We start from the raw sequence: 22351 nt of genomic DNA on the forward strand, positions 1-22351 counted from the left end.
TGACAGAACATAAACAGCTCAAGTGTAAAGTTTCAATCACAACGTCCCATGGCAAAAGTACTAATCCATGATAAGCTATAAAAAGTGGGACTTCACTCGGCTCTAGGCATGCTAACCTGTACCGCGACTGAAACTCCACGAACACAGTATTACCGTGCGCTGTCTGTTCGAAGCTGAGGTAAGTGAAAACTTAGTACTAGTATGGACCTAAGCATAAATAGACACGGGCGACGCGCTGAGTGGAAGAGATATTTTCCGAACAGATGAGTCCTACAAGTGTATCGACTTATGCTTGGACAGGTTTCACTTGAGCGCTCAATCAAAACACTACAGGCCGTGTGATTATTTTACACGCCAATCTTAGCACGAATAATCACCCCTCATACAAGTATTTTGTGATTGTGCGTTTGGCGATGGTAATCGCATTCCCCGTGTGTATTCGCTACCTTCCGCATATGCAGTGTTTTATAGTTTAGAAAACAAAAAACATAAGCACCGACGATATTGATTACCCTCATGAACCTTCGATTTGACAAAAGAACCGCTCCTAACTATAATTGTATTCATGTCACCGTGACAAAAATTTAACTTCGTATAATCTTCCGATCCGATTTGTGTGCCCCTTTTATCGGTGTAGTCTGACGCAAAGGTAAGCCCGTCTCCGATCAGTTCTCAAATTATTTAACGTAGCTTCCATGTATTTAGAATTAATGCGTGACCTTTCAGGGGAGGTTACAGTATTCTATGAAACTGAACGTTCTCTATCAAAAGACAATAGCCATTGTACCCCGCAACACAATACATAACTGTTGACTATTGTTATTTGTTTATAAGTAGTTTAAGGGTAGGCCAGTTGTACTTAGCGATGCATTCGTGATAATATAAGGCAACCATGACCCTCCCCAGCCAGACTGTATTTGCTCTCTCCGTTAGTAGTGCACTTACGTAAATTCCAAAAGTCTATAATCAAAATATGTTGGATTTAAATGATTCTGTATGCAATAAAGGCAAGACAGTTACAGTATTTATACTGTAAATAAATAAATAAATCAATCACTCAGCATGTTCAGAAGAGCAAATTCAGCTCAGGTCATTTTTGAGGTCTTCTAGGATTGACTATATCACACTCCAATTGAAGCACATATAAACTAAAAATCCCATTGACTGTATATTAATTCATTGATATAATATTTATTATGACTATAGAAAGATCTGTTTAATTCACATAGGCACATACATTATTAACAGAGCAGATGAAAAAATACAAAAGCTCAACATCTAGTCGACATTCTGGTTAGTGACAGCGATTAAATGTTACATTCAACATATGTCAATAAGCAAATAAAGAGTGGGTTTCCATGGCAACAATAACAACATTGTTAATATCTCTTGTACACTTAATAATTTGTATGTAATTTATTATAATGTAGATTGACCATTATTTCACATATTTCATAAACCGATGTCCTGCCTATGTGTCACACACTGTGAAACTCTATTGGTTGTAGGTCAGAAGAGGGTCCACTGAGGTGACATACTGTAAAACATGTCTTTTTCCCAAGCATGTCTTTTTAGCGAATTTAGCAAGAGAACTGATTCGCTAATTCGAGATGTATGACTTTATTATAAATTCAAAATGGCCAAGGCTTGGGGATTTGTATACAGTAATCCGAAACATAAAAATTTGGGGTGCTTCCTAATTACACTTGACAGTTTTTCTTTGTTTTTATGGAGGTGATAACTGCGCATTTGTTTTGGCACGCGACAGACAAGTATTGTGAGAAAAGGAAATCAACAACGACGATCAAACATTTCGCTATTACGTCATTTTACCGTACCACAATTCACTAAAATTGCATGTCGCTTTTTTAAAATGTTTTACAGTATGTTAAATTTTAATTCATCTCAAACAGTTAATAATACATATATTAACTAAGTTAACGATAAACATTATAGGGTCTATCGGCTAGCCTCAGGACACATCTCTATCAATTATCATCTAATTTGGGAGTAAAAGCTAAATATAATTATCAGTGATGTGTTTTAAGGAAAAAATCTATAAAGATAGATTATATTTAGTTACCCGGTACTTGTTAAGAGAAACAAAACTTTTGTTTTTCTGTGCCTTGTGAACACATATCTTAACAGCATATTTGAATTTCTTAGCAACACATAGCAACAGTCCAATTGATAAGTTAATTTTAGTATATTACCGGTAATTATTTTCTATTGTGACACAATAAACTCTAGTCATGGTTAATGGTTTATTCAAAGATAGAATCATACTTAAACATGAAAATACCCATAATTCAATGTGTTCTATGCTGATTACATACCAACAAAGATGCAGATATGAAAACAACAAAAATCAGTAGTATGTCATTGTTTTACAAACATTGTTAGTTATTATAGTTTCTGTATCAGTGGCCATTTTGTCAAAATTAGGATTCTGTATATGGATACTAGCAGTTTAATTTTTAGCGCTGTAAGTTTTCACTTTTTGAGGGTAGAATTTTGCGAATGTCACTATGACTCATTTTCTTAAAGATCTCGATGAAATGATTACAACTACAAAAGTTTGTGGTTTTCACAAAATTTGTGTTCTCACAAAAAAATGATAAAGAAATTTGTCATTGCTGTAAAAGCATTTCACCACCGGTTCCCTATTTTCATCACGAATTCACAAAATAGTCTCGTTTCTTTCAGAAGATTGGGAGGAAAATGGCCAAATCTTTTGTGAAAATCTGAAAATGGACTCAAATTTTGCCTGTTGGCTCCAAAATTAGGGTTCATTTCCAGAAATATTGAAAAATATAAGAAAACAATACAGGAAAAGTTATGCATGAAAGTCTGGTTGTGAAAAGATTAATTTTCACTGGCACTTTAATTTTGCGATTGACAAATACTCGTAAATTTATGAGTTAAGAAAATTTCATTCTTAAGAATCATGAAAATTTACAGCAATAAAAATCAAACTATTTACAGAATTTTGAACAAGGCGATAATATCGCTCATTTTTGTTTATGCAAATCAAATCAAACTTTTCTAAGCATTTACTGCATACTAATGTGTTGATATGCATAATAGGATCTTCTTCTGATATCATTATAAACTCATCATTATATACTATGAGGTTATTATGAGAATGCCTCAAAATATGCACAAAGCCAGTACAGCTGGAGTATCGGCCGAGTTCATACTTTGAGGTGTTCTCTAATAACCTTATTATTATACATCTTTTCCTTGCAAGGATTCATCATGGGAATGGCGAAATCAAACAGAATCAGCAAACTTCTTTGTATGGAGTCCGGTCAAACTCTGGTGGCAGCCATGTTTGTTTTTACTATTAGAGGGCACTTACGCGCGTAATATCATTTCATATTTGGAATTCGCATTTCCTCATATGGTCGGGTGAAAATATCCCATAAAATACCGCAAAATTACGGCACGCTGTAACTTATGGTGTTACAATGACAGATGTATAATAATAGTATTTAATACATGTCATACTGTTTTTTATTTTCTAATTTTTAGATTTTAGGAATACCAGTAGGTTAAAAATAAGGAATCTATCCTCAAAATGATCAGTACGTTTTACGTATCAATATATATTTTGGTGTATTTTCTAAAAAATAAGGTTGATTGAATTATGAAATTCAGGTTGCCTATTTATCCTATCAAAATGTGGAGTGTCTATATACAAGACAGGTAGACATGTTGCTACCTAGTAGCCTGTCACTGCATTAGACAGATTGCTTTTATATATACTGATCACTTTCATGTGTTGATTACATTGAGTGTATGTTGAGTGGCTAACTGTGAACAAGTGGTCTTTATATATCATACTGTAAAACCATTTATTTTCACTGACATTTAATTTCATTGATGTTTTGAGCGTATTCACTGTATTTTCACAGGTTTGTCAAGGAAACAATGAGTGTTCTTGTTATTTTACATGTTCTCGTAGTTTAAATCCCAGTGAATAATTAATGCATTTTATATAGTAATAGTGGACACTACATCAGGTTTGACTCCATTTACAAACAGGTTGTTTGTTTGTTTATTTATTTATTTATTGTGAAAACATAGGTACATTGAGCTTACTAATTTGTAAGCTTTTTAAATATTTTAAATTTACAGTCTTCTAAGAGTGGAGAAGCAACAGTCAAGGATGAGATGTTCTTCATCTTCCACAGTACCTGTGTTGCATTTTTTACACAATCTGTAGTTTGCCTCAATTCTTGGAAATTTTCTCCTGCCTAATTCTATTTCCAAATTATGGTCACTAAGTCAAAACTTTGTAACCGTTCTTCTCAAATTGAAGTCCTGAATTACTGTAAATGCATTAACTATTCGCTGGTTTTAATTTCGCTATTTCCGTTGGTGAGTAAAATTTGCTATCCATGTGAACATGTAGAGTAGCTATACAACTCATTGTTTCTCCGCCAAGCTTGTAAAATTAAACCCCCGCAAAAATTGCTCAAAACATAAAAATAGTGAAATTAAATGTCAGTAAAAATAAATGGTTCTACAGTATTATCCAGAGTCAATAATTCAAAAAGTATTATATGTACAATCAAAGACAAATTGTTAAAATCCTTACACTGTAGGCTTTGCATTTGAAGCAGCATTTTATAAATCTGGCTTTTTTATTAATTATATTATTTTTGTTCAATACTTTCAAAAGTTTTCTTTTCTCATCTTGGATCATAAAGTCAAGAAATGTATTTTTATATTTATGATATAGAAGTTTTTTTTTTTTGATTTATAAAATAGACAAGGTGTAGTGAAATTCATATTTTATGTCATCTTTCTTGCATAATCAAACAGAATATAAAACAACAAATATAAAATATTGTGATGCCTAAACCCTTGACTGTCGACAGTTGATCATACCTAATATTAATCTGTTATTATTATTAAATATTGTGTATAAACATAATAGGTGTGAATATATTGCGAACACTGGGACAGGAAGTATGGTAGGCACGACCGAGTGTTCGGTGCTGCAGTTCACTGTTAAGATTTCCTAACAGATCTGGGTACTTACATAAAAATATGAATAGTCGCGCAGATGTTTATCATTTTATCGTGGCCAATCGTGAAAAGGGTCAGGGGTCATCAGCTACTAGGATCGCCCACGACTTGCGCAAAGTTTGTTTTGACTGTACTATACGCGATCGCGACACGACCACAGCAGTTTTTGATATCATGTCACAAACAAATTTTGACGTGAACAACCAACGCATTCAGGGGGTCATTTAGAATAAATTTGCATGCATTATGTTAATATAATTTATTTCGTGGTGTCAGCATCAACTATGAGTTATTTATATCAACTAGAAACCTGCGGACACTCTCTCGGGACTAAAGTCCCTCGCGTGAAATGGTTCGCATTTCCAATCAAACACCTTCAGCATTCGAATGTCTAGGAAACGCAATTATATAGGCCCAAAGACTGTCAACAGTCTTACTAACCCCCTGTATCTGTGATTTCTTCTTGATAGAATATGTTTATGCCTGCAGAACCGCTGAATTCACCATTTCACGCAGATGATAGTTGATCACATAAACCCCAATCAAGAAACTGATCATTAGGCCCGATTATTCTTGACAATACATATTTATTTTATTATACAAGTATCATATTTTCTTCTTTTCAGATTTGTCATAAATTCTAAATCACCAAAATGAATTTACATACTTACTTGGATCCTGGACTTGTGGACAGTCATGCACATTTGATAAAGTTTGTACCATTGTCATGGAATGTTATGTCCAAGCCACCGTTTTATTTTCTGGATCTTAAGATGTGTCAGATTGCATCATTGGCGTATAATTTCAAATTCGGTGAAGAAAGGTAATGGATCAATACTTTATTTTCACTCGAAATGTTTTTCTTTGTATATTTAATAATTTTCTTTGCATATTTATTAGTTTTATTTGCATATCTACATTTCACTTGCTTATTGGCATTTACAGTTACATCTTTAATAGTTTAATTTGCATATTTAATAGTTGTATTTATATATGCAAGTTTCATAAATGCATGTTTAATAGTTGCATTTGCATATTTAATATTTTCACTTTCATATTTAATAGTTGCACATGTGTATTTATTTGTATCATTTGCATATTTAATGGATAATTTTAAAATTCCCAGGCTGCTACATTATTTAAGTGGTACTTGCAACAGAAAATATCGTGCGATCATATATTATTCCCTTGCATATTTTCACAGTCAAGAATAAAACTGAAGGCAAACATATCAAACATAATTTTGCTGACGCCATAGTGTTCTATTTTACGCCAATGACTTGTGTAGCAGTTCTGCTCATTTTTGATATTTAATTTCCCCAATTCACAAGAAGGCACTGAATAATGATTCTGAAAATGCACACACTCAGTAGTTATCGGATATGAACCCTGAAGATCCGGACAACCTTCAGTATGTGACGCCAAAGTATGTGTCTGTCCTAGTATTTCATGCACTGTGGAGATACACACATATTGTAAATATGATAAAGTACTGTAAAAGGATTAATTATTCACTGAGTTTTATTTTGCTTATTTCAATGCACTAAATTAAAACCCAGTCAGTAAAATTTAGCATAGAACACATTGTCTAAATGATAAAACCGTGAATTTTAAACCCACTGAATATGCCAGAAATGTTAAATCAGCAAAATTTAAACCCAGTGAAAATTAGTCAGTTTACAGTAATATATAGGATGAAATTGCATATTGCAGATGACTTAGAGGTGTATCAATGCCCTTTTCTGACAGGAACGTCAATGCGATACACATGATAACCAAGCCTCAAGACAACCAAAAACATTACTGTTAACCATGGTTGTCATCATCATCTAATGCATTCATACTAGTCAGTAATATTAAAGGACACTTTACATTTTTTTTTCAGCGTTTTGAGTCCCAGATCGGCTAATATAATAGAACAACCATCAAAATGTTTGAAATTGGATTTGTCTCTCAATGACTTATCAGTATTGGACAATGAAAGTTTATTTCCGTTTAAAGAATGCCGACATTTAGATGTGTCATTGAACAGACTCGAACGGTAAGAAATGATTCTTCTCCTCACTATGAATGTAGGTATATGTCACCGTTCATCTCAGTCACCACGGAGTTGCTAGGATACCAGCAATCAGGATTTTTGTGTGTAATCGCTTGTACCTTTGATGAGATCATCATAGATCACAGGTTTATTGCACAGTTTATATTAGTAATTATTTGGTCCAAATTCTGGGATTGTGTAAACCCAAAAATATGCAAAATAAATTTTAAATCCAATGTTTGCTAATTTAAAACTATGCTAAATATGTACCACATACATTTGTAACTAACATTTTTTATTTTTAACATTTTTTATTTTTACACTAACATTTTTAATTATATTCATTGACCCATAATCTGGGATTGTGTAAAATATGCAAATTATTTCAAATCCAATGTTTACTAATTTACTACTATGCTATATATGTACTACAATTCCTACCTACACTTAACATTTTCAATTATAATAATTTTGTTTAATTGCAAATTATTCTTTAAGGAAATGCAAATTAATAAATTCTATAAGCTACTTTTATTTTGCAAGAGTTAAATTTGAGACAGTAAGAATTTTTAGTTGGGAGTTTCACATTGTGAATATTTTATATCGAGTCATGAAAAATTCCCTTGAAGTCATTATGTTCCTGGCCAAAATTTTTTGAGAATTGGTCATATTTTTCGCATTATTCAATAATTTGTTTTTATGAATTTTAAATTATTTTAATAGCTATAGATCTTGATAAACGTTTTATAAATAATTTTTGAAAAAAAGTGACAAAAGTGTTTTTTTGAACCTGATTAAATTACACATTTAAGTAATCTTTCAAGATTTAGCATCTTCAAATATATTTCAGATGACAGCGTTCACACATGCCAAGTTAAGTTTTACAATCACACATTTTAATTTTTCTTCGATTGGTTCTTCAGGTTTACAGGGATTGAAGTCATGACACATCTTGTATTTATCAATTTGTCACATAATTTTATCCGAAAACTAGAAGGTCTAGATAATTGTAAAGATCTAGAAGAGCTGGTATGTACATTATTTAATATCACAAAGGTCAAAGGTCAATTGAATTGTCTAGCTCGGTTTATTTATTATTTTTTTAAATATTTTTGTGCCAGACGAAAGTTACGGACATTGAATGTCCCTGTTGTCTCTCCCAACCTTTTTTTTTATTTGCAAATTGCAAGTGTGTTAGTGCTGGTAGCATCTAGTCTTGATCAGTGCATACCAATATCAAATTTCAGACTCAAAATGAATGAACTTGGAGCACTCAATAATTTACCATCGAGTCATATAATAATTTATTAACTGCCAAGACCTAACACAAACCCCTTCATTGACAAAGTACATTTTCTTCTAGAATCTTGGAATGAATGAACTGAGAACACTTAATGGTTTACACTCAAGTCCTATAATAATTTATTAACTCTATTAATCTGCCAGGACCTAACACAAACCATATCATTGACAAAGTACATTTTCTTTTAGAATCTTGGAATGAATGAACTGAGAACACTTAATGGTTTACCAGCATTAAGAAGCATCACAGTGCTTCATTTAAACAATAACGTGGTAAGTATTGTTTTCCTACTTTTGGTTAGACTACAGAATTAAACTTGCATTCCTTCTTTGTATTATATGCAGAAAACCGTCCACTAATTATTATGTCCACCATGAGAAATAATAAAATCAGTTGTCATGGCAACAAATCCTTAAATATTAAGCGACCCTGCACTTGACATTAAAACAGGCTGTATTTTCTGATCACCAAATCAAATATCATTTGAGTCTGCATGGTTTTAATAATACTTTATTTTAGGAAAAATTCTCCAAATTTGAATTCAGGATTCCTTTGTATATGATTTCTCATGAACTACTAGTATACAAAATGCAAAATCTTATGATACTTACAGGAGACAGTGATTGATTTCTGAAGATCATACAAAGTGGGAATATAGGTTTAATTGATACATGTTCATTTATATTTTGTCTCCTATTCAAATTTAGGAATATGGAGAGCAATGCATTATGGGAGAGAACTTCCCATTGTATCATGGCAAACTATTATCACACTGAAAACACACTCACAATTAAATGTAAATTTTTTTGCAAAAGTTTTAACAATATTAGAATTCATATATCAACATTCAGATATGACTTTTTCATCTCTTGTCACATAGCAAAAATTCAAATTATGAAGTAATAATTTAACCATGGAAACCTGTTAAAGGACTTTTTTCATGACATTTCATGGTGACCCTATTTTTTTCAATCAAAGATTCTGATTGCCATTAACCCATATTATTATACGTCTATCACCGTAACACCATAAGTTACAGCGTGCCGTGATTTTGCGGTATTTTACGGGGTATTTTCACCCTACCATATAAGGAAATGTGAATTCCAAATATGGAATGATTACGTGCGTAAGCATCTTCTAATAATAAAAACAAACATGGCTGCCATCAGGGTTTGGTCGGACTCCACACAAAGAAGTTCGCTGATTCTGTTCTAAACCTTTTGGATTTCAGCATCCCATGATGTATCCTTGGAAGGAAAAGATATATAATAATAAGGTTATTATGAGGATACCTCAAAGTATGCGCTGTACTGTCTTCGTGCACACTTTGAGGTATTCTCGTAATAACCTCATAATAATGAAATGATGAGGAACATGAATATAATATTTTGTTTATAACCAACATGCATATGTTCATGACTATATACACATTTTTTATAGAAAAATCATACTTATATGTTTTATTTACATACTTTTTTTTACTTTACTATTATATATTATTGGCTCAAGTCAAAAATTTTTTAGTTGGAGAAATCTAGATTTGAGAAAAATCTGATATTTACCACGATTTCAACTTTAATGATAATTTGTATTGTTTTTTGTAGTTGGAATCCCTCAATGGTTTACAGGCACTACCAAAACTACAAGAACTTTATGTGCAGAAAAACAGACTAGTAAGTTTTAAGAATTTGAAGGAAACATTCATTACTACATTACACTAGTGGTTTGTGGGATACTGATGGTTTGTATTTTGTTTTTTCTAGCGTGATTTGAAGTCAGTTGCAAGTTCGTTCAATCTGATGATCTTGGATGCCTCTGACAACAAAATATCAGACAGTCATCATACAATTGCTATACTCAGGGGACTGCGAAGACTGACTGAATTACATCTCTATGTAAGTCATTGTTGAGTTATTAAATCACAATGACTGTCATTGGTGTAATGGCCAATCAGAGTGACTGTGTTAAGTCATTGGTGAGATAGCAAATCAGAGTGACTGTGAGTCATTGGTGTGATGGCCAATCAGAGTGACTGTGTTAAGTCATTGTTGAGTTAGCAAATCAGAGTGATGGTGGGGGATTGGTGTAATAGCCAATCAGAGTGACTGTGTTAAGTCATTGGTGAGTTAGCAAATCAGAGTGACTGTGAGTCATTGGTGTAATGGCCAATCAGAGTGACTGTGTTAAGTCATTGTTGAGTTATCAAATCACAGTGACTGTGTTAAGTCATTGGTGAGATAGCCAATCAGAGTGACTGTGTTAAGTCATTGGTGAGATAGCCAATCGGAGTGACTGCGTTAAGTCATTTGTGAGATGGCCAATCAAATTGAATGTGGTGTAAATTATTAGTGAGATGGCCAATCTGGACTATTTTATTTTAAGTCATTGGTAAGATAGCCAATCAAAGCTAATGTGGTGTAAGTCATTAGTGAGATATCCAATCAGTGATACTTCAGTGTAAGTCATTAGTTAAATGGCCAATCAGAATGCCTGTGGTATAAGTCATTGGTAAGATAACCCGAATTAGCATTCCCTGAAATTCCAGCAATGCTTTGATGTTTGCTACCTTTTCCAAATAATATTTGTGTTTCAAAACATCAATTTGTTTCTTGTTACCACACATGATGTCTCAATATGAGTAGACCTATACCCATTTGTGAGTGTTCTGCAAGTTAAAAGTAAACCACAGAGTGTGTTGACACATGTGATTGTTTCTTTAGGGGAATCCAATGCAGAAAGAAAATCATTACAAAGAAAATCTGTTCCATTCAACAACAGTGCAGATATTGGACGGTTTGACTTTAAGAAGTCCTTATCAACCGCCACCGGTGAGTCATTTAATTGTAAGACCATTAAAACTGGGCACAACTGGCGAAAATGGTGTTCACAAGTTATATTTTATTACTGATTGAAAGCTGACATATTGTGGTGTTTATCCATATGAAACTCATACGAAACATGACATGGTGTGACCACCATCGTCCTTTAAAAGCTCTAGAAGGGAAATATCCACTGCTACAAAAGGTTGTGATATAGGTATTCATGAATGACTTCTTTCGCAGTATTGAAGTCGATAACAGTATCCATTACATACATTCTATTGACAGGAAGTAGCAGTGGAGCATTTTGGTAAGGTGAACGGATTAAAAGCAGCAGCGAGAAGAGCATATCAAGAGCAACTTCATTTCCATAAACGAGAAGCAGATGAAACGATTAAATTCCTTCAAAAAAGAATTATGTAAGTATTAGTGCGCCCTCAAACAGGACTTAATTGTGAGGATCCCCAGTAATAATGAAATTCATCAAAATCGAGTTGGATCAGTTTTTTGGTTACTAAGTGGAGGAGAGGTTTTCAGTGATGAATAAACATCGTATGTGGCTGTAGATAACTCTTGAAGTCAAAACCTAAAATGTTGTTACATTTGATTTTTTATCTCATAGTCCTGCCAGTACAATTGATGTTAATACAATTGTGTTTTTGATTCACAGTGCGTTAGATTACACAACAGCATCATTAAACATGTTTGCATATCATAATTGCTCTATTAAAAGTGCATCTCAAATAGAATCACATGTTTACAAAAAATGTTTTATACTGAATCATTATAATATTACACTGTAGCCTCGTTATAACAAACTCTTTGGGGGACATACAATTAGTTTGTTATAGTGAAATGTTCACTATAATGAAGCACATAATACATTGGGTTTGTTGTGAGCGGGAGACACGCTATGTGTTCATTATATCGGGAAATTCATTATAACGGTGTTCATTATATTGAGGTTACAGTGTACTTATTTTGACCATAAAAACACCTCTATAGTTCATATAAGGGTATCTGCTACTCAGAGAGCTAATATCGTATATATATGTCCCGGTTGGCCGTAGTGCAAAAAATAAATAAAAGTGGAATACTGTAAAATACTTAATTTTAGCTGGAATACTTTGCCAGATATTTTCAGTAACTGTTCCTAATTTCCTATAAATCATGTTGCTACAAATTAGCTGCTAATTTAAACAAAGTCCTTTGCAGGAAAAACTTTGCAGTATTAAACCTGTCAGCAAATTGTCTGCAACTTGACCATAACACTTTGCGGAAAGGCCTAAATTTTTAAAATATATTTTTTGTGCCAGGCGACAGTTCTGATCATTGAGTGTCACTGTTGTCTCTCCTGACATTATTTTTTTGTATGTGCAAATTGCAAGTGCTAGTGCTGACACATAGTGCATTTTGCCACAGAAGTCATATTCATGTTTGGGACTACATGACAGGGCTGTGCGGCCATCTCTCTGTCAAATGGCAATTTTAATGCACTATCCTGGCGTCAATCAGGCTCGGTCGAACACAAGCACCTGTGGACCTTAACCAAGGTTCCCCCAAAGTCGCATTCATTAGTGAATGAATCTCGGCCAGTGGAATTGGCCTTTCCATTGAGTTTGTGGCATACTCACCCAGGATAGGGGTCGACTCTTTGATGTTTAGCCTAAGGTAGGATTTGAACTTGGGTCTATTGATCACGAGTCTGATGCGACAACCACTATGCTACCAGTGACTGGTCTAAGGCCTAAATTTTCATTGTGTTTCATCTACTTTAGTCCAACAACACTTTTTATCACAAAATTTGAACAAGTCATTAATTTTATCCATACTTGGTATACTGTAAAATGACTAATTTTCACTGGGTTTAAATTTCACTGATTTACCATTTCAGGCATATTCAGTGGGTTTTTAATTCACGGTTTTATCATTTAGATAATGTGTTCTATGCATATTTACTGGATTTTAATTTAGCACATTTTCCAGTCAGCGAAATAAGCTAAATTAAAACCCAGTGAATAATTAACCCCTTTACAGTACATGTATTACACATATTATTTTTTGTTTTATGGTTTGACTCAAAATGTCTAACTGGTATTGTGTATGACATTAGAACAATATTTTTGCTTGAAGGTGTGAGTTTGATTGAACATAACAGCATTATAAAAATAACATGTTAACATACTCTGCAAACATTTATTTATAATCTATCTACATCTTTCATCGTTTATAATTGCCACAGTCACTAAAAACTGTAGACTTGAGACTATTTCATTTACTGTACATTGACTTGATTATTTTGCAGGTCAATTAAAGAGCAGCACGGTGACTATGAGCAGAGAATGAAACGAGATCTAAATGCTTGTCTTAGGTGAGAAACATACTGTACGGCTTTAAATTTGCAAGGGACAAATAAGTTGTTGGTTGTATACAACTTTCTTGAAGTGGCATGTCATCAGAACAGCACAAGTGCGTTTTGTATCATCCTGTTATTATTGTTCCATTTTCTGGTTGTTTTTTTACTGATATTCCATGCACAAATATTACCGGTACTTATATAGTCATAACTGTAGTGATCATTAGCGCAAAAAACCTTCAATTATGACCAAGAATGAGTTAGTTAAGTTTGTCAATTGTTTGAAATTATAGCTTGCTTAGCTCGAAATTATCAAATAACATTCAAATTTGGTGGAAAAAATTCAATGGTTTTCAGAACTTAATTTACTTATTAAGTGTTTTTTTGAATAGGGGATATTAATTATACATTTGTCAGCATATCTCCATAAGTTACAGTGTGCCATAATTTTGTGATATCAAACCGAGTATTAACTGCATCCTACCTTAAAAGGCATCCTTGTAATAACTGCATATTAAAACATTTATGATTGTCCCTTATCGCATACTGTCATTCTATTGGTAGATACTTGGACCATGTCTCGTCTGATGATGTCTATAGAATTGATGACAGTTATTTACAAGACACTGCATTTAAGCCTTATATACCTAAACCATGGACACGGGTAAGACTATTAACTCACATATTTATTGCTCATTTATACTAATAATTTCACCTCTGTGTGTGCATATATGCATCCGTTCACACCTATATCTCAGACATATCTGGGCAGATTTCATTCAACTTCACACATACAGCACATAACATATCATGCATAATTTATGCACATGCGTTTGATTCATGTTCCAAATCCAGATATTCGAATGGTGGCCATTTTAGTGCTAAAAATCATCAAAATCAAGCATTTCTGTCATTCTGGAACCAAATCGTTCATGCATATATATTATTCATGAACATATATTACATTCAAACTTGGTATGTCCATCGAACATAATGAGTTCTTGATGCACATCATTTCTTTCACAGATGTGGATTAAAATGGCTGACTGATGGCCATTTTGTTTTTAATGAATGATGTTTTTGGAGCCATATTAATTAACATGGCTGGACTGATCATGTTCAAACTTTACACATACATCATGTAACACATTTGCACAGCCACTACTGAATATTCAGACAAAAAAAACATTGTGTGAAATGTATTACAGAAACAGTGTGTAGGCCAGTGCACATTGTTGAACTAGCAATGGTATTCTGAATAAAAAAGTAAGTGTTCAATTGTGGAAAGATGAATAATTCAACCTTTTCTATTACTGTAGAATACTTTATTTTCACTTGGAATTAATTTTCACTATTTTCGCTGAAGGAATGAGTGAAAATAAAATCCAGCGAATATAATTGTTTTCCTATATTTCACATTAAACTTGTCAAAAATCAGTGAAAATACATTCCATACAAAATACCCAAAATGTCTTTTCTGCGAAAATTAATTCCAGCTAAAAAAAAGTATTTTACAGTATGTTAATTCAATCCAAGTATGCCTTCTATGGCATAAAATAATATTTGTGTCATAATTGTTCCATCTAATTGTTGGTGCAAAATTTTTACAAAATGTTAATGTACTTGTTGATAATTTTTCAATAATTTGGGAATTTTCTATTAGCTACAGGGCTTGAACAAAATTTTTAAAAGTTTGAGAAAATATTTTTATGGGTTTTATGTTGTGAACGGTGGACAAATATTGGTTCTAAAAAAGTTGAAACATAACATGGTTACCAATGTAAGAACCACAAGCAAACATCCATTAAAATCAGACTAATAAACATAGAGAAACTATCTAAGCCTTGCCCATTATAAGAAAATCAGATTTTTGGGCGACTTATGTTTTACATCTGTGAATTAAGGTAGCGAGAAGGGAAATTTTCACTTTTTTCTTGATTTTTCAAAAATTGATAAAACGGTTACTTTAGACCTTGATACATCACCCCAGGTTTACAAAAGATCGAAATTGCGAAATAACGTTGTTCAAATTAGTGTTTTAAAACACTAGCAGAAAAGACTACAACTGCCGTTTCGTGGATATTTGCATAGTGTTTATCTTTGGAAGGAATTAAATGATAAAATCTTATCTGTATACTCTGTTGTTGACGATTCTGATATAACGGGTGATAAGCTTCCAGTTGCAAACAATGCGTGTTTATCTAACGTCCATTTCAGCATTATTGTCAGTCGAGACTTCGTCGGAGAATCATGGTCATACAGTACTCATTTCGCCCAACCTTCCGCTTTTACATCGACCGCTTATCGCTTAATTTCCGACCACGCGGTCTTGTCCGACCGGAAACCGACCGCATTTTAATCGCGTTTTTTTTTTCGCTCGCTCGCTTATTGAAAACATTGACCGCTCGCCCAAACACTGAAAACTGGCACATGGGTGGTCGAAATGGTGGTTTTGATAGTGAAGTGTGAACATACAACTAGTATTAACAATTATTACATTCTGAACGACACTTCAAATCTAATAGCTGTATTACACTTGTATCGTGAAAGCAACTGAACTGGGACCTCTTGTTACGTGTTTTGGGTGCTTGTTCTAGATGTAATATTTTTATTTTTATTTTAATGAGACAGTTACGTGAAAAAAGCCTAGGTAACTCCTTTTGACAGAGCAGAGAAACGAGGAAATGTTAGTGATTAATTCCAAAAATAACGATATCGAATCCACATCGGTCCACGTCTGGTAAAATTTGACATTCAATTTTTAAAATTAAGTCACGATCATTGAATGAGCTCGGTCTATACTGTATACGTACCGCAAAAGTGTTCCCACAAAAAATATTTTCGACTAAAAACGGCCACATGCCCTGAAAAAAATCGAACAGAGCTTGACATGTATGAATAATTTATTGGGCTTAAAAGAAAAACGTGTCAAATTTAGTTATAGCCATAACTATTTGGTGGCCAGTCGATGAACAATTCAATGTCCTTCAGGGCTGAAAATCATCGACGCTACTCTGGTTTACTTTATTTCACAACTTGCAGAGAAAACTGATTCGCGTGAGCTCTAATGTATCTTAGCCTAGTATTTTCTTTTTGAACTAAGGTCAAATTCCATCAGTTTGTCAAAATATGTTTTTCAGCGAATAATTTTGAAGCCTGTCACAGCACAAACAACAATGTGAATCGACGCCGGTGATTGGATTGTACGACGACCCTTCAATTAGCGTCAAATATGCTTTGTTACAACATCATTGATTGGCTGAGACGTATTATCAACAGGACTTTGCAAAATAACCACACCCACATTTTCAATCTTTTTTAGCGCGGAAGTTGCCAACAAATGTAAAAAAAATCGTGAATTTCATGGATTCGAATAAAATAAAGCAAGCGATTGATAAGGATGATTATTAATATTTTCCCCGATGCTCTTCGAATTTTTATTTTTTTTATTTCAAGGTAAGAAATGGCTAGTTGAAGTTGCATCGTCTTCAATGCGGTTGTTTCACCGCGAACAACTCTAGCTCTGTTTTGGGCATGGTTTAGTTTTGCGATGTAAAATAAAATATATATTAAAATAATAATACTTGATTAATTATTTGGGGTTTCAGCCCACAAATTACGGACATGATCTCCATGAATTACGGTCAATGTTTGTCTTCTCTCGGCTGATTGTCACGATGTTGATCGACGCCCTTCCTAAACTCAGTATGGAGAAACCAATGGGGATCGACATTCCAAACAAACAATCGAAATTATCAACGAAAGACGAGATTTTTCTAGATATTTACAAACATACTGTTATGACAAACATATGTAAAATTAACAAATACACAAAGAGGTGTAATATTAGGTTTTATTTTAGGCTTAGAAATATTTTCTTTCACTCAGCCCATGCATGTAACTGCTATTTAGCTTTACGGTCCTTCAGCATCGGGGGAAAACAACAATAATTATACAAAACACATTGCGAAGACTCAACAATCAGGAAAGAAACCCCAGACAACCATGTCGTACTTGTGTTGAAATACATTTTGTATTTCACGTCAGAATATTGTTTAAAATAAAATATTCAGTCCACGCCAAATCGAGGTCAAAGGGTCAGATTGCGTGCATATAATTATATACAGTTAAAACAAAAAGTATTCGAACTTTTGTCAGCTGCTCAAAATATCTATAAAAACCAGAAAGACAATTAAAGGACAATGTAAACCTCGGAAATTATTCTGTTAGTCCGAATTTTAAATGCGCGCGAGCGAGCAGGTGGGCGGTGATATTTCGGGGTTTGCGCGGTCGAAAAAAAGCGGAAATTGTCCGGTTGAATTCAACAAGCGGTCGCAAAAGCGAGAGAAAAAGGTGATTGGAAAGCGGAAGCGGGCGGGAGGTTGTGCGAAAGGAGTACTGTAACTTTGCACAACTTTCTTTTAAATCGTTTTATTTTCCAAGTCAATATTCTATTTTACTAATACATTTTTTTTCTAACGCAATGGCGAAGAAAAGAAAGAAAGCGTTGACAGACGAGGCAAAGAAAAATCTGCCACTCAGTGTCGCACTCTGACACAGCAATTTTTTTTCAAACATCGGCCATTTTGTTTCACCATGAAAACTGTTTTATTAGATGTCTTATCTGAGACACTTGAATGATTATCTTGTTTGTAAACTGTCAGCGTGTACAGTGGGACAGTAATGTTTGTCAGAGGATTATCCCTCGTTGTTCGTTTGCATAACAATGGAAAACCCGAACGTTCCTGGAGTACGGACTCAAATGCCAGCAGTTTTCTTCATTTTTCACGCTCGAGCTTGAAATTATTCATTATCTGACACTCTTTATGAGTTCTATGATATCAGTGGGTAATATGTTTGACCATTTTTAGTGTATATTTATAATAATGCAGCAAATCTACAGTGTTTTATTAACCAAAACTGTTTTTCGAGTTTTTCTCGAGTTGAAGTTTTGATCGAGAACGACTCATTGGGACCGCCGCCAAATCAAGTGCGTTCGGACTAGGACATTCAAACTCACAGTTATTGTTCAAAAGATAATGATGGTGCGAAATATGTCTGGGTTTTTAAAGAAAATGCTTTGTCACAGAATAATAGTCTGTTAAAGGTGCCAAGTATGAAATAATTTGGGGACAAAAAAACAAACCTGCATAGAAATCGGAATAATAGGTCTTTTGATTATCGGAGACGCATTTCAATGCACTTGATTACGAACAATGCATAATTTAAATTTCACCAGGAAATTCCGCAGTGTGCTCTCGCAATCATTTTTACAAGGTTCGCCATTTTTGATGTCACGTGATAATTATGTAAACAATGTCTGTCCAGTTTGTGCGAACTTGCACCTCTATACTTAGTCTTTTGATATATATAACCTAAATTACTGTTCTGAACGAGACAACAGACAGAGAATGTTTTATTTAAAAACGTCACAAAACCTTCTCGCTACCTTAAAACAGATTTTAATTGCTGTAAAAAAGATCTTTGGCAATTTATGTTGGTATTTGCATTCTATGTCAAGAAATCATGAATAGGAAACAGAATTATGTAAGGTAATTTATAATTGGGCTTCTGCTGAGGATGAAAATACTGTAAACCACGTCTTTTTAGCTAGCATGTTATTTTTAAGCTAATCTAGGTAATCTGTAATTTTTCTAATTCAAGATTTCACTAATTTAACAAAAAGTATACTGTCAGAATGAGATAGTTGACACTTTAGCTAAATTAAGATTCTTTTAACTCTTGCGTTGAGTCAAATTGCTGTTTTAACTAGGTTTACAGTAGCTGTCTTTATCCATGCCAGCAAAAGTATTGCTGCATGCATTTCAGAAAACGAAATTAATCAGAACCATTCGACTGAAGTTGTCCTTTAACTCTTTTGTTTAGGAACCTCGTCATTTACCAAGAGGGGATGACTATCTTAACAATGCATTTCCACGGCGACACAGAAGAGAAGCACCATTGGACACGCCGACAGACAGAGAAAGGCGATATGATTTGTTCCCAGATGATTATGAAACTTCGCAACTTATAGTCCCTCGAGGAAATTACCACAGGGGATTAAAACGAGCCGATGATGTGAGTATAGGAAATATGTACAATGTATATATTTTATAAATCAATGTTTATTGTTCAGCTTTGAAACATATGGCATTATAATTCGTCTGTCACGCCATAATTTACAGCGTGCCATAATTTTCTGCGGTATTTTCATCCTATCATATTAAGAAATGCAAATTCCAAATATGGAATGATTACATGCGTAAGCGTCCTGAATTAATAAAAACAAACATGGCTGCTATCAGGGTTTTGACTGGACTCCACACAAAGAAGTTTGCTGAGTCTGTTCTAAACGTTTTGGATTTCGGCATTCCCATGATGTATCCTTGGATCAAAAAGATGTATAATAATAAGGTTATTATGAGGATACCTCAAAGTATGCACGAAGACAGTACAACATTGCATTGACCAACGTGCATACTCCCGCTATACTGTGTTCGTGCATACTTTCAGGTATCCTCGTAATAACCTCATATTATACAACTGACACGAGAACATAGTTTTTGGATGAATTCAAATCTTCCTTATTCGGAAATAATGCGTCACATTCGAACACTTTCTTTGTTGACTTCCGACGTAGCAAGCAGGTGAAGGAAATAGAATCCCATCACTGAACGCAAATGTTCATACATTGTGAAACGTTTTTGTTGCTATTTCAGACTTATCTCTCATTAAATTATTACTATACAAGCAGGAAATAGCTGTATAATAATAATAATAAGGTTATCACATGGCATGTATGCCTTTATATGGGCATTAGGAAGACCATTATATCTCTCATTAAATTATTACCATACAAACAGGAAATAGATGTATAATAATAATAAGGTTATCACATGGCATGTATGCCTTTATATGGGCATTAGGAAAACCATATGATATGATTGTCTTTTACTGACCAATAGAAAACCAACATTATTATGCATGGTCTTTAATAAGTATTCATGGTTTTTTTTTTCATTTCAGGTTTTGGTAGCAGCAGCTGAAAGATTAAAAAGAGATAAAAATGTGTCTGGTGCTCACATGGCAGCGCTTGACGAAATATAATTGTCAGACGTTTTAATAGTGAATCAGTATCTCAGGATAAATCCATACATACAGGATAATGTTTAAAGGGCGGTGGTTGTCGCGCAGCGCGTGTTTGAATTTCATGTAAATAAACAATGTGTTTTACACGCGTTGTATACGTCGCTATGAGGCCCATATCGAACAGGACGCGGCGCAACGACTGTCGCGCAGTGCGTGTTCAAATTTCGTGTAAATAAACAATGTCTTTTACACGCGTTGTGTACGTTGCTATGAGCCCCATATCAAACAGGACACGGCACGACGACTGCCGCCCTTTAAATTAAACCATGTCTGTAATGCACTAACTCACTTTAACAGATCTGTATTTAACAATATCTATCATGGTGTACATTGATTCATGTCACATGATCACTATGATGTCATCACGTCACATCCTATGTCACTATACACAGGTCTACGCTAGTTTCAAACATGTCTTACATTTACATACAAATCATAATTTAATGCAATACAATTCGAATAAATATAATCAAAACTTAATATATTTTATTATCATGACACAATGTAATGCTTCTTTGCATATACTATGCAAATTAATACCATATTTAAAAAAAATTAAATCATGACTATTTCGTGTATATACTGTATCATAGCAATTTATTTTTGTATTTTAGAACAATTAGATCAAGAATTTTATTAACTCGCGGATTATTTAACTCTTTTTTTAAAGTTTTCTTATTTTCTAGGTATGTATTTAGTAAATTAATCAACTGTATTTGTATCTGTATAAAGTTCTTTACAAAGTAGAACTAGTAGATTTTGTGGGCCTTGACACGCGCTGGTACTTTATTCATGACCTTAAAAGGTCACACATCCTGGTACTTTTTCCATGACCCTTAAAGGTACTTTATTCATGATCCTTAAAGGTCAAACATCCTGGTACTTTATTCATGACCTTAAAAGGTCACACATCCTGGTACTTTTTTCATGACCCTTAAAGGTACTTTATTCATGACCCCTAAAGGTCACACATCCTGGTTCTTTATTCATGACCCTTAAAGGGAACCTCAATCCAAACAACATAATGACCCCTAAAGAAAAAGCTCCACAAATGTAGGAGAATGCAATTTACAGTTTTGTTGTATCACTTTTCATTCTCTAGATATTCCACTTTTCATCATTATTACGTAGTCAGCCATTTTGATTTTCAAGCAAAGGATTATGGGTAAAGTATGACATCATAGAATCTGTTGTCAGAAATTGAGAAAATGATTTCATCTATAACTTCAAAAGTTGAACTTCAAATTGGCTGAAAGTTTAGAAATTGGTAGCATACAGAACTGAAAATATTTATTTTTATGTTTTTCTACCAAATGCTAAAATTTCCTTATATTGTATACAATTTACCAATGTGAGTAGGTTATATAGGTGATATATCACATGTTGAGCACAAAAAGAGGACAAAAAGTGACATTCTATATTTCACAACTAAAATATTGATTTTTATTTTTTTAACGTTTTTAACAATATATCCATTTTATGTGTATTTGTAAAATTCCAATTTCCTTTACTATAATTATATGCATGAGTAATATGCACAACGAAAATTTGAACTAATTCGCATCAGTATTTCTCATGTTATAGATGAAATAATTTTCTCAATTTCTGACAACAGATTCTATGATGTCATACTTTACCCATAATCCTTT

General features: G+C 33.6%; 1 protein-coding gene across 1 annotated transcript; it reads left to right on the top strand.

Annotated features, from left to right (window-relative positions):
- LOC102802218 (uncharacterized) lies at positions 1-21417 on the top strand. Its single transcript, XM_006825520.3, has 13 exons — positions 1-178; positions 5664-5860; positions 6923-7078; positions 7999-8104; positions 8567-8650; positions 9983-10051; positions 10142-10273; positions 11099-11206; positions 11486-11616; positions 13503-13568; positions 14118-14217; positions 19440-19631; positions 20580-21417. The coding sequence occupies exons 2-13, from the start codon at positions 5691-5693 to the stop codon at positions 20658-20660; spliced, it is 1395 nt and encodes a 464-aa protein (XP_006825583.1). The 5' UTR covers positions 1-178; positions 5664-5690; the 3' UTR covers positions 20661-21417.
- The last annotated feature ends 934 nt before the right edge of the window (positions 21418-22351 follow it).

Source organism: Saccoglossus kowalevskii, chromosome 18 (assembly GCF_978046115.1).
Source record: "Saccoglossus kowalevskii chromosome 18, keSacKowa6.1, whole genome shotgun sequence".
NCBI lineage: Eukaryota > Metazoa > Hemichordata > Enteropneusta > Harrimaniidae > Saccoglossus > Saccoglossus kowalevskii.

Bases quoted from the DNA above. Each gene is read 5' to 3' on its own strand.
- LOC102802218 (XM_006825520.3), top strand. From the start codon at position 5,691: ATGAATTTACATACTTACTTGGATCCTGGACTTGTGGACAGTCATGCA. The intron at 5,861-6,922 runs GTAATGGATCAA...TTTTTTTTTCAG, and splicing joins TTCAAATTCGGTGAAGAAAG to CGTTTTGAGTCCCAGATCGG. The intron at 13,569-14,117 runs GTGAGAAACATA...TTCTATTGGTAG, and splicing joins GATCTAAATGCTTGTCTTAG to ATACTTGGACCATGTCTCGT.